The 13312-nt window shown below is 42.5% G+C and overlaps 1 protein-coding gene across 2 annotated transcripts in view; it reads left to right on the top strand.

Moving 5' to 3' along the window:
• The window catches only part of ARHGEF4 (Rho guanine nucleotide exchange factor 4), a 203940-nt gene that overhangs the window by 97369 nt on the left and 93259 nt on the right, over window positions 1–13312 (top strand). Inside the window, exon 1 of one of the 2 annotated variants that reach the window (XM_014870310.2) lies at window positions 3268–3570. The exons of the other annotated variant lie outside the window; for it this stretch is intronic. Within the exon in view, the coding sequence (XP_014725796.1) occupies window positions 3384–3570 (187 nt within the window). The 5' untranslated portion in view covers window positions 3268–3383. Of the gene's footprint in view, window positions 1–3267; window positions 3571–13312 lie in introns of those variants that run through there. 2 annotated transcript variants of the gene reach the window in all.

Below are 13312 nucleotides of genomic sequence, written 5' to 3' on the forward strand. Positions count from 1 at the left end.
ACACTCACATGATCATAAATCTCCAGGGTCTGTCACATCCTCATAGAGGAAGAAACCTGTAACCTGTGTATTACAAGATAGGTTTGTAGCTGTGCTAGAACAAATCTCATACCTGTATTATTTTAAATCATTATCTAAATACAGACCAAAATTTTTTGGCAACTTTCCACGTGTCTTGTCAGATTAGAACAGCATCAGATCTTTGACTTTTGTGCTATCAGATGTCTACAAGAAGTGCCCTGGAGTTACACCACAGAGCTGTGGCTGGCTGTGCCAAGCAGAGAGGCATGAATTCCCTGTGACTGATGGGTGCTGATGAGGAACATACTGGTGGCCTTGGAAATCTTGCAACAAGAATAGGCGAGCCAAGTTCTCAAGAGCTGAATCTTTTGTGGATAGTCTGGAAAACAGTGACCACTTAGTGATACTGAGTTATCCTCTGGCCTCCCTGGTGTAGTGGAAAGTATTTCTCAGAGGCAAAGGGACTGTTTGTTTACTCAATATCATGTGGACAACTTTCATCTTCTTTTCCCAGCTATAGATGTGCTGTTAACTCACACTTGGCAACAGTTAATGTGAAGATGCTTGACAGCCACTGGAGAAATCTGTTCAAGAGGCAAAATATTAGCTCAATAACAGGACTTCATTATGTCTTATAAATATTTAGCAGTCCTGTAGTTCAGCAAAATAGCCAGCTGAGTTATTTATTCCATTTTTGTCATTTTAGCTCTGGAAGGGACACAGAAGAAAGTGGTATGCAAGTTCTCAGAAGTGTATCATGGTATCTGTAGCATGAAATGTTCACTCCATCCCCATTAACTTGAGAAGTATAATTGAATTTAAGTGGCTAAAAAATAATCACATTGCCTGCTGTATACTTTTCACTTTTTCTCTTAATCACAGAAAGATTAGACCCACTATGTCAATCTTGGTTCTCTTCAACCACAGCCACAAGCATTTGCCCTCTCTGAGATCTCTGATAACCTGTGCTCACTCAAAAGTTTTCATCCAGTCTTAAAAGCAGGGCCCGGTGGTGGCAGAGTTCCTGAAAATTTGTCTTAGCAAGTTGAGTGGGATTGTATGTATTAGCTACTGAGGTGAAAGATTTAACATACCCATAAAAGCTTTCTGTGGGGTAAAGAGAGAAGGTCCTAGAAAATCCTGAATGATTCAGGTAATCGCTGTTCAAAGCTACAAGATCACAAGGGAACCCAACATAGGCTAAAAAGTCCAGCAGATATTTAGGATCAAGTTGCCCAAGGCTACCTTTACCAGGCTGTGCAGTGAGATCCTTAATCTTTAGCTGGAGTCAGTTACTGTTACATCAATCTTGGATAACTTCTCTCTGTGATGCCACAGAAGAAAACCTCTATGTAGATTTTACAACAAGAAAAAACGATTGTAGTCAAGGGGAACCCCTCAATGCTGGGTTCCGGTCTTGACCTCTGACACAAATTTTGCCTTCCACAACTTGGCTTTGTAGTGTTTTTCTTCTTCCCATTCTATTAGAAAATGCCTCTCCAGTGCATACATAAGACAGACACACATACGTGAGAATAATTAGGACTGAATTGTAGCCTCTTCTCAGCACCTTTCCTGTCTGAAGAGCTTCACTGACTTTCTTCTCTATGTCCTGTTCTCCACATCCACAGAACAGCTGCATTCATTTTTGTTGTCCGTGTTTAATTTACCTTCCCCTGATTGCTGTGATCAAGAAGAGTTTCTCTCCTGTTGTACTCGAATGCAGGCAGTTCTGGAAGAACCAGATCAATAAGAGTGGTTCCACTGCAGTCAAATTGAGAACACATTTTCATTTCTCTCTTAGGAAGTATTAGATATTTTGGTCTAAGTAGCTACATTCAGAAAATAATTGAAGGAATTATTTTGTTACAGATCACTAGAAATGTCATTTTTGTTACTGCTGCAGAGACCTTTCTTTTAAAGAATAGCTGAAATATTTAAGGACTCAAAAGTTGGTTCGGCATTATTGGGTGTTTTGAGATCTCCAGTGATGGAGTGCAACGTTTTTTCCTTTGAGGAAATACTCAGTAAACCAGAAGTCTTACTGAACTGAAATAATTCTCCTACTGCATGGATAGTGAGGCAAACTCAAAGGAGTCTCTACTGGAACAAGCTGTGATGGCCTTATTTACTTTGTAAAGAGCTACCTTACATACAAATTGTAAAATAAGCACTTTCAGTTCTTGTGTGAAACTGGGCTCCTGGGTTTGGATTTGGGTGTCTGGAGCCATGTTCACTCTCTATTGGACAGGAGCAGTGTGGGGTTTTCCTCTCTGGCCCACATGTGGGTGGCTGTCCCTCTCCCAGACGTACTGGGGGACCCTCCTTTGCTTTGGTCCAGCCCCTACTTGCAGTCTCACCTGGCTAAACTTTCACCTGGCCTGGATAATCTCACACTGAATCAAGTTAGTTCTGCTCTTACACTCTTTTCTGCTGCACAGGGTACAAACCATGTGGCTACTCTTATATTATTTTGATAGTTTGACAAATCCACAAGGTCTTTGAACAGAATGGCAGCCCAGAAATGTCCTTTATTATGAAATCTGTGTGGTGCCTCAAAGCTGCTGTAAAGTGCACAGGTATTCTGCATTCTCAGGAAACTGGAATTCTTTCAGGATCCTTCTTATAGGGACACGGGGAAGCTCCTGTTAGGTAATAAGAATATAAAACTTTCTAGTAAATAGCAGTCAGTGATGCTGTTTCAGTTGGAACTGAGGTCTCTTACAAAGAATACACATGGAAATAGGGATCATACCAGGTCTGCAGTCTGGGAGTGGATGCTAAATGATTTTTCAAAACTCCCAGCTGCAATCTCCCCAAATCTCAATCTGTGTTTTTCTGGCTATAATTTCATTTTGAATTCTTTTTCTGAGTACTTACAAAAATAGTTTTTTAATAGCAGCAGCCGCAGCCAGTTCTAAACATGATTAGTTTATATGTTAAATCCTTTCTGAGTTCTCAGGGGAAGCAGATAACACAAGGTCTCTCTCGTTTGGGCATTTTTAAAATGCATGAAATTCTACTATTTCCACTTATTTATTTTTAATCTGACGGTTCTGCTGTATTAGGAGGCGAGATCTCTGTCTCACCCCTCGCTTCCTTAATGTCTCGAAATCGGCTTTAATAAAAATCAGCTGCTGGAAGCCGCAGCTGAAAGCAGCGGAGCTGCCACAGAGGGAGCCTCCTTGGCGGACCCCTATGATGTCAGGATGCATCGAGGCGAGCGGAGCGGCTGCTCGGGATCCAGCCCAGTGCTCGGGCGGCGCTGCCAGGTCCCGCTGCCCGGGGAGAGCTCCGGAGAGCGCTGCCCCATCGCCGCCGCAGCCCCGCAGAGCCCCCGGCTCCCCCGCTCACCTGCCCGCATGAGGACCCAGCAGTGCCCCAGCGAGTCCAGCGGGGCACACAGTGCCGAGAACTGCAGCAGCAGCGGCAGCTCCGGGCTCTCCCCGGGCTCCGATTCCGACAGCAGCGGGGTGGTGTGTGGTGGTGGTGGCATGAGAGGTGTCCTGTCCAGGTACTGGAGCTTGGAGAGTCTTCACTCTGCCACAGGTAAAGGGCTCTTCTTTTCCTTTTTTATTTTTTTATTTTTAATTTTTTTTTTAACTTCTCTATGATATTGCACTGACCTTGAGAACCCAAACCAAACCTTCTGGAAAAAAATATATATAATTTGGAAATGCGGTCTCTTAGTCTTGAGAAATAACTAAAGGGTTCAGCTTTTGCTAGCTATACCCTCTTAAACCTAAACCAAAACAACACAGACCCTTAAAAGACTTCTTAAGTCAGGAGGGAAGAAATAGGTTTTTAATGGCTTTGGAAACAGCATGTAGGCTTCTACCTGATTAAAGCTGTCCTTGCCTATTTGAACATTTCTCATTTCGGCTTCATCACATAGAGCTGAACATTAGAGTTGATATTTCTCTGTGCAAATTCCAGTGTAGAGACTATCAGTGCCTCTAGGAAATGCCCAGGCGAGTGCTGTGCTGCAGATGAGGGCTAGGTAGGGTTGCACTGCTGTGGACTGAAGGAGGGAAAGGCAGTTCCCTGAGCCAGCTGCTCAAGTTCAGTTTTTGCTTTCCCATCCTTTATTTAATGCCTTTCTGAACCAGAGATTTTGGAGGCATGTTCATGTAGCCAGGACCTGTTCTGACTCAGCCTGTCTGGATCTGGTATTCTGGTTTTTAGTTACTGATGTGCCTGTTTAGGTTTGAATGTTTGAATTGCAAGCAATAGTAAAGAAGCTTTCTCATTCCCAACTGATCCTAGCAAAGGAGCCTGCAATGATGTTAATGGCCAATGACTGCTGAGCTGTTCAGCTGTTGCTGTTTAGAGAGATTTTTAATAGGGCTGCAGTAAATTAGTTCCTCTCTTAGATAATTCAGACAAGTGCCTTCAAGGCCACCAGTGATTTCCTTCATAAAAATACCCAGTGCTACCAGCTAGAATCAAGGCTTGGGAAGAATTCAGAGTGCAGTTCTGTGTAATCTGCTTTAGTCGTGTGTACTTTTAATTATTGAAAGGTTTTATCATTCCATCTGCTACTGTAGATTTGTAGAGCTGTTTAATAAAATCTCCACTGCTGCTCTGGAGTCTCTGCTGAAGTGTGAGTAATTGCACAATCATACAGGAAAGGGCTACAGGGTGGCCAGTCTCCCTGACTTTCCACCCTGCACACCACACCTTCTAGGTGGCCCAAAGCACTAAAAACCTGCAGTACATCCTGAGAGTCCAGGGAAGGAAGAAAAGCTGAGGGTGAGACCAAGCCATTGCTGCTCTGTTTTGGGGGAAGATGTGGGCTGCAGGTACAAGATGATGTGCTTTTGCATTCTCAGTAGCATCTGCTGGCTATTTTCTCTTGTAACCGAGAGTGCAAATTAACCCCAGAATGCTCTGACATTGGTATGAAGTAGGTCTGGCACAGGGTGTTTTTGCAAACTCCTGCTCAGAGTTGTGTGTGGGGCTGCATCAGTGGCTCCATCCCCTCTGTGTACAGGGATTGCTGTCAGCTGCCCTCCCTAGAAGCATTCTTGGGCTTAATCAGGTCACTTGGAACATATGGTATACAGTGATACAAAAGAAGTAAGGCTGATAGCAAAACCAGGCTCTGAAATTAAGTCTATTTTTCTGAATGTTCTTTCATTTCCATAATAGTCTTGCTCCCAAGGCTGTGAGGCATGGTGTCATTTTGTGGATGCTACATGCATTTAGCAGGAAATACAGAGATGAGCAGAAATTGAATAGAAAATGGTATGGAGACAGGCTGAGGACAGGGAAAAAACAAATTAAGTTCCATAATTACAGTATTGATAAATAAATACAATAATAAAAGCAGATCACCGCATTTCAGACTCCCTGCTGCCTCAAAATACTGTGGTAAATGTCTTTTTATGTGCAAAAGGTTTCTGAGCAGTTTGTCTCTAGCTACTGACAGAAAATTCAGGTCAGAATTAGGATCAAACTTTGAGAGAAATGGATCACTAGGAGGAATTTATTTTGTTTTGATTCTTCTCTGTCAGAATTCTTCTTTGGCTTAAATTTAGGAAGTTGTGGTAGAACTGCCCCTCTCCATCAACATCAATTGCCTGTGTGAGGAGTGAGGAGGATTTCCTTAGAGTTTGTGCTAAACAACATTTTTGAATGGTAAAATTTAATACGTTGCTTAAGCCAACCAAAAAAACCCAAACAGAAAACCCAAGAAAAGAACCCCAGCAGGAGCAGTAGCAGCTGGCAGTGCATGAGAGAAGTTGTAACTAAAATGTGTGGCAGTGTCCTCTCCTCAGAGGAGCAGGGAGCCTCCAGCATCTTTCTGTGTGATACACCAAGAAGTTAGGGGAGAAAAAAGAGCACAGACTGTGTGGAAACACTATGAAGTGCCCGATATTGCTTTCAAAAAGCTCTGAGGGATGAGCCAGTCTCTTTCTCTGTTTGAAAGGGATCCTTCATTTCCTTTAGGCTGGATAGGTGGACTTGGCAGAGAGGGTTTTGCTTTTTTCCCCTGTGTGCACATCACCTTTTCTGTAGGGATCTTCATACTGAGTCTGCTGTCTAAGACTTCAGGGAGGATTAGAAATAAACCAGATTTAAATGACTGAAAAGTGGAGGTGAAAAGAAGGTGGGAGGTATGATTGGAATGCATCCATTGGAGTTTTTCTTTTAGATAATTTGGATTCCAAGGAAGTGAAAAGACAGAGATGTATGTGTGTTTATATATGCATATGTTTGACAACTTGTGACTTCAGAAATACAAATTGACATCCCCCATGTGGAAAAGACAGAGTTTTCTGAGGTTCACAGGAGCAAAAACTGTCTTTGGTTTGTTATCTTCCTATACAGTCAGTAATGAAGTACAATTCCTTTTGATTTGGGGTTGACCTTGTTGTAATATATTGATCAAGAGGGGAAGTTAATGTGACAGTTGAAAGAGAAAGGACCTGTTGTTATAGCATAAACTGTGCAAATGCCACTTGAAATACAGCTATGCAAAACAACCCCATGGTTCAGGCTAGTAGGAAGTAAAAAAAAAATCTACTGGTTTTTAGTATCAGTGACATTTCTGCTCTAAATGTCAATAAACTCTACCTTACATGAAAAGGCCCTTCTCCCTGAAGCTAAATATAAATATGAAAATAGGGAATGCTTTTCTCTTCTACCAGGCTCTCCATTTGAGGATGCCAGAGGACTTTACAAGCATCAATTACCCTCGCAGAGGGCCCAAAAGACTTTCAAAGCATGATTTAGGATAGATAAAAAGTATAGTTTGATACTTGGACAGTATCCTTGCTATTTTTAAATACTTATGAGCAATGTCCAAGTGTTTGGCCAGTGAAAAAAGGACTGGGATCTGGGGTGGCCCAGCAATTCTGAAAATCAGGCTGTAAGTATCTCAGCTGGCCCAAACCCCATAAGGCATACAAATTAAAAGTCAGTTGTGACAGTGCTCCAGCAAGTGATTCAGTGGCACTCTGGGTGCTCTAACCCTGGTTTCCTAGGCAGGATTTTGTACCCCAGGGCTGCCTGTATCCCATTCATCACTGTTGTACAACTCCACTGGAAAGTTTTTCCTTTAGAATGTTTCCAGATTCAAGCCTGTGAGAGCAGCTCTCTTTGCCTTTCCAGCTCCTTTGTTGCAGGTCCAATCCCGACCTCATTAATACTTCTGTTTGTTCTTTTTCTTGTCCTAGTTGGGAAGGACTGGAAGAGCAAAGAAAGGTAGGGACAAAGGGGGAATCACAACCTGGAGGACTAGTGGTTGCCATAGTTTCCCTGGGATCCTCAGTGTATTTGTGCATATGTAGCAATTTAATTGTACAGGCTCCACTTCAGTGCCCCTCTGCACAGATTTGTGGCTCCTAATATGCAGATATGCTCATCTACTGCCCTTGGGAACATGGCCTTTAAACAAACAAGAAAACATGAAGCATGGGTGTGGAGTATTTTTTTTTTTCTTCATTCAGAGTTTAAAATGAAAATTGTGGGTTTTTTAGGAAGGTTTTTTCCAAGTCATTCATTTCATTGTTGTGGCTGATGAGAGAGCCAGTAATGGAGCCGTGGCAAATGCTTTGCATCTTTCTTGTTTGGCAAGAGGTTTTCTTTTGAACCCTTTTTTCCCCCTTTTTTTCTTCCCCTAGCCCTCTCTTTTTGGTACTGATGTCTTCAGCTGTGTTCATGGACTGCAGTGCATAATCCCACTGGCCCTTCTTTCTCTAGGGTCACCCAGTTAGAAAGAGTTGGAGGTCACACAAGGAGAGATTGATTTAAGGTTCAAATTGTTGCAGAACACATCCAAAGGAGAGCAAGGAGGAAAAGAAGCGGGTGCCTCAGAGCATCCAGTGCAGCCTCCTGAGGTTGTGTTTCACCCTTACCCTGGCAAATCATGAGCTAGGATATTTCAGCTGGATTCATGTTTGCACTCTAACATGTCTGTGTGTTCCCTCATGTGTTCGCTGTCACCTGCCAGGATGACTTCCACTCATCTTCTGAATGAATCATCAAAGTATATAAGAAAAAACAAGCAATAATCCACGCTAAATTAACTTGGATTTTTCTCTCAGTGTAGATTAATTTGTAATGGTGACTGGGATGGTGAGGCTAGACCTAAGGGCGGTCCTGATCTTTTGAGGAAGAGTTACAAGATGAACATCTCTTGGTTGAGCTAGTGAGCTGTCCTAAAGCTTAAGTAAATATTTCTTAGTTGAAAATACATCTTCCAAATAGTGTTGAGTGTTGCTGAGCTGTGACTTGGCATCACATTCAAATAGTGAGGGCTTCTATATGAATAAGTGGTGGAGTTCATTCCAGTAAAGGGAATCTCAGTCGATGTGTGTAAACTTGGTGACCTAACACATTCAGTACACTTACAGAAATGTTTTATTCAGTGAAAAGTATCCTCTAGCATCATGCTTTTCCATTAAAGGGAATAAAAATAGTGTTAATATAAGTAGGAAGTATAATCATGTTTCTCTACCTCTGTTTGCAGCAGAACCAGGTTTTGTACATTCAGCTACTTTGGAGTTCTAATTATATGTTAATGTATTGGGGGTGGTTCTAGTTGATTTTCCCTTGAGATTTTTTGGTGTTGTTTCAAAAGGAGTAAATGCGTATTCTCATGTCGCTGTGAGGCACAGATTAGCACCTGTGCCTATCAGAAATAAACATTCTCCATCTTTGCTGATGCTGTGCTCACAGCAGGAAAGAGAAATCTTTGGAACACTGCCTGTGATACTTCCCCAGCTGTCACAGGTAAACCATCTTCATCCTTTTCCTTCTCTGCCTTCAAAACAACTCCCATGAACAACATTTAGATAGTGATCACTATTCCCTTTGCTGAGGAGTATGACAACTCCCAAGCTGTATTTTCTCAAAGATTCAGTTACCTTTAGAGTAGCCTTTCAGACCAACACTGCTCTGAGATAAATCCAAGCTTCAATTGCTGCTATTTTTCTGCATGGAGGTGAAACAGATTTAAGCCACCTGATTTCAATACTGCCAGCATCACAGCTCTTGCAGCAGGAAACTAGCATGGTCCAAGAGAGTGAGGAAAAGGGGGAATGAGGTGGTACCATGAGATTTACCTGGCCCTTCCTTTCTTCTCTACCTTTAGACAGACATGCAAAGGCCAGCAGTAACTTGAACGTAGCTTTTCATTTGCATTATCCGGGTCTAGCTCATGTAGGTTAAAAAAAGCAGCAAAACCAGATTGGAACATGTGCTGGCAAATAGTGCCTATGCCCAGTGGTCACAAAGAATGTGTGTACTTGCTGTTAGTGAAGTTAAACAATGCAGGGAACAATCCTGCCTGTCCTTCGTCATGGGGATGTAGCCTTTCAGTTACTAAGCTTGTCTGTAACTAAGCTTATTCCCTGCTAAGGTCTTGTTCTCCAATTCTTCTGAATCATGAGAAGTGTCTTTGAAGGATTAGAGAAATATAGCCCTCTTCTGAGTGTCAGTAATTATCTGTGGAGGCTTCTAATTGAATTGGAATCCTGTCTCATCTCAAAATCCTTTTGTGGCCTGATGTTTGTTAAACCAACTAACTAGTTCAGTGATTTGTTTAAAAGTGCCAGGGATGAGCTGAGTGTGCTGGACTGCACAGGATATTGGTCTGAGCAGAAAATGATCTGTCTTCTTGGATACTGAATGCCTTCAGTGGCTGTGCTGTTCTACAGAGCTGCTCCTAAAAGTGGTGTGTCTGTACATGAAAGTGAGACAGTAGCCTGGGTGTGAGCTGATAGGAACATGGTTTGCACCTGGTTAAGTGTCTTGGATTACATTGTGTGAACATCCAAGTGTTGGCAGCTCTGACTACAAATATCCCTCGGGGTGTATTTGCCTAAACAGGTAGAGAGCTCTGCTGCTGTTACTCTCAATCCCTGCTAACCAAGGAACAAGAGATTCCCTGGACTATGATGTTGGCTTAGAAGAGCTCAAATATACTTTTTTTTTTTTTTCTTTTTGCTATGGAGTAGAGAGTAATTGCTTTGCTGGAATAATTGAGCCATTTCCAAGTTGTGCTGTATCCCAGGGAGTGTTTATGGATGCTCTAATGCATCACCCCACGTGCAGCTGATTCCTGCATTCTGTGGCCTCCAGCAAGATGAAGGCTGGCAAGTGGTGCTAGAATAGGAGGGAAATCAAGAGCTAAAGGCAGCTGAGTACACAATTATTTTGAATATCCTCCTTGTTCTTACTGTGTAGAATTATCTTTTTACCTCATGTTTAAGGTATATAAATATATATATATACATGCACAGATATAAATATATACATATACACACAAGGTTATTCATTAGTTAAGCTTAGAACATTTCTCAGTGAGGTTTCTCCCTCCAAAAGAAGCATTTCTAGGTGTGGGCTCTAATTTTTTTTTTTTTGTCTACCAATGGATAAAATTTCTTTCAGAACCCTTCTTAAAGGATCTGATAAATGCCTAAATAATAATTTGAAATCCATTTCAAGTGTGGTACCATCCTCTTGCTTTGGAAGGTAAATTACACGTAAGTATTTATAAAATAACTTGAAAAAGAAGGGTTTTTTTTTGTCAGGAGCATGAGGTAAATGCAGAACTTTGATTTTATTTTTATTTTCTTTGAAATAAAAAAGCCACATTATAATGGCATTGGAATGTTTCATGTTGAGAATAAAAGAATATAAGACTAATGATGTTTTCAAAACAGCTGGCAGAGATTTTATTTCTATGGAGTGAAATTGCAAGTGTTTCCCTTTTGGCTAATGGAAATAGTTTCCATGAGGTAGTTTTGAATTAGGCTGTTTTTTCTTTTTTTTTTTTCGAATTGAAGGGTCCCTGAAAATACAGAAAACAGGCAATAAACTAGGAGATTCGGTGTTAACACAAAATGATTGGTTTGAATGGGTAGGATTAAGCTACTCTGCTCTCCCTTGGCCAATGGAATCTTTCCAGGCCAGGTGTGGAAAGCCCTCAGCTCTTTATGAGCCAAGATCACAGCTCAGATGTACATGGGAAAAGACAAAGTTGGCATTTGGATGCTGCAGCTCATGGAGTGTTCTGAGAGGCAAAGGAAGAGCACAGGCAGGGTCTGGGCCCCTCCTGGCCAGGCTCCCTGCTCTTGGAGCTGTCATTCACCTTCCTGCTTGCAGGGATCCTGACAAATGCCAAGGCACGCACAAGTTGAAAGGAGGAGAAGCTGCGTACATAATTACTGAGCCTAAACAAACCCAACCCGAGCTATTTGGGAACTGAAGGCTCAGCTGTAGCAGGAAGGTGCAGTGAGAATCAGTGTCATCTCTCACAGCAGCCCTGTGTGCTCAAGTGGCCAGTTCAGAGTTTGTCTGAAGAATGCATGTGTGCAGTGTTGAGATGTGAGCTGGGTCCCAGCTGTGAAGTGTCTGCAGTTGGGAGATGGCAGCAGGGTGCTGCAGGCAGGTGTAGGGCCCCAGGGTGAGGCACTGGGCTGTTCCCTGCCCTACACCAGGCAAACTGCTCGTGTGGCCCCTGGGCACATCCCGTTGTGTGGCTGTATTGGAATTATCTCCGTTTCTGACCATACAGAATGACCTGGATAAGAGAATATCAGCCTGCATGCTGGAGCTGTTGTTTGAAGCACTGGGCTGGCTCAGCTCTTGCTGACTCTCTCAGAGCCCTCTCCCTGAGCAGAGCTGTGTGTCAGCTTGAGGTCACTGATGGTACATCCTGCTCAGGGCAAAAACCAACTCTGCATGCCTGAAAGAAGCTTTGACAATAAACCTTTTAAGAGAGTTTATTATGAAAACACAGCGTTACTAATACCCCCAAAACAGTGGATTTGGATCAATTCGAAATGTGGCATTCTTATCAGCCTTAAAAGCCTGAATAAATTAAAAATATGCAGAACCCATCTGTACTGAAACTTGTTGATTGGATCTGTCATTTCTCTTTGGAGAGCACAAAATAATTTAATTTGGGCTATTTTTGGTCCCAATTCTGAGCTTCACCACAATCTCTATGCTGTCATAAATCTAGGGCCTGGCAGTCCTATTTCATGCTGTCTTACTGTCAGTGCCCTGCATAGGCTGAATTCTGGTGGGTGGGTCAAGTTCTCTTCTGTGAATCTGTAGTCACAGTTGGTGGCATCATGATCACCTGTGTTCATGCTGCTTTTTCTGGCTCACTTGAGAGCACACACTGCATAGCTGGGACTTCTGCTTGGCCCCCAAATGCCACTTCCACATCATCTTCGAGCCACTGGAGGAAACCTCCAAAGTAACTGTATGTAGGACAGCTTATGCATCTTTTAGGCAGCCACTTGTGATTGTCTAATCCAGATATCTCCTCTGATCTGGAGAACTTAGCTTTCAGAAGGAAAAAAAATACTTCCAAGGGTAAGACAGAGAAAAGTCACAGTGTTTCAAGCCTGTGACTTGACACTTGAACAGAATTATTTAAAAATACACTGAATTAATTATGGCCAGGTCATTAGTCTTGACTCATCTGAATCATTCTTGACGTCTCTGAAGTCACAAATTTAGATGTGTGTGCACTGCTGTGTCAAAGTCCTGAAAGACTCTTGGCCAAATACATGGGGTTTTTTTCTGAATGAAGGTGGGACCTGCAACCTGGTATTCTGTCTTCCTCTCAGGTGCTACCTTTCTTTCTTTCAGTTTTCTTCTTTGAAAAAGGCACTTTGATTGCTAAGACTTTCCAGTTGTAAAAAGAAAAAAACAGGCCATAAGTTTTTGGCAATATAGAGTAAAGTTTTGGGGTTCTTTTTGCAAATATAGGGAAGAGGAGAACCATTCTGCCCACTTATCAGAGGACCAGGCACCCATTCTTCTGCTTTTCACTTCCCTTGAGGTGTTCACTGACTTGCAGTGGCACCAGTGCTTTAACTTTACAGCTGTGACCCAATTCCTTTATCATATGAAGCAAAGAAGGGGCAGTTCAGCAGTTCCTGAGGGCTCGGAGGAAGAGGAGTCTTGGCTAGGTGCAAACTGGAAGCAGGTTAGAGCAGGAGTGACTTCTTTCAGTTACTTTCCAACCTTTTAAAACTGTTTTTAATGGCGCCTTGTGTTGTGTGGTTTGCTGTGCTGGCTGGAGCACTGATCCTTTCCCTGCTCTGATCAGGCAGCAGGGAGGATGGAAGTTTCCCCCTGCTTTGCAATGAAGCTGAATTGCATGATTGACACTGATTTTCTTTCATCATGCTCTAGTTTCCAGAGTCTGGAGAGCTGAAGCATCCTCTGCCATGGGCTACTCCTGACAATTTTACCTGCTGCAGAAGTTTCTAGTTTTGCTTGAGGACTTCTAAACAAGTCTTCCTCCCAGCCTGAATCTCAG

Source organism: Sturnus vulgaris, chromosome 10 (assembly GCF_052056855.1).
Source record: "Sturnus vulgaris isolate bStuVul1 chromosome 10, bStuVul1.hap1, whole genome shotgun sequence".
Taxonomy (NCBI): domain Eukaryota; kingdom Metazoa; phylum Chordata; class Aves; order Passeriformes; family Sturnidae; genus Sturnus; species Sturnus vulgaris.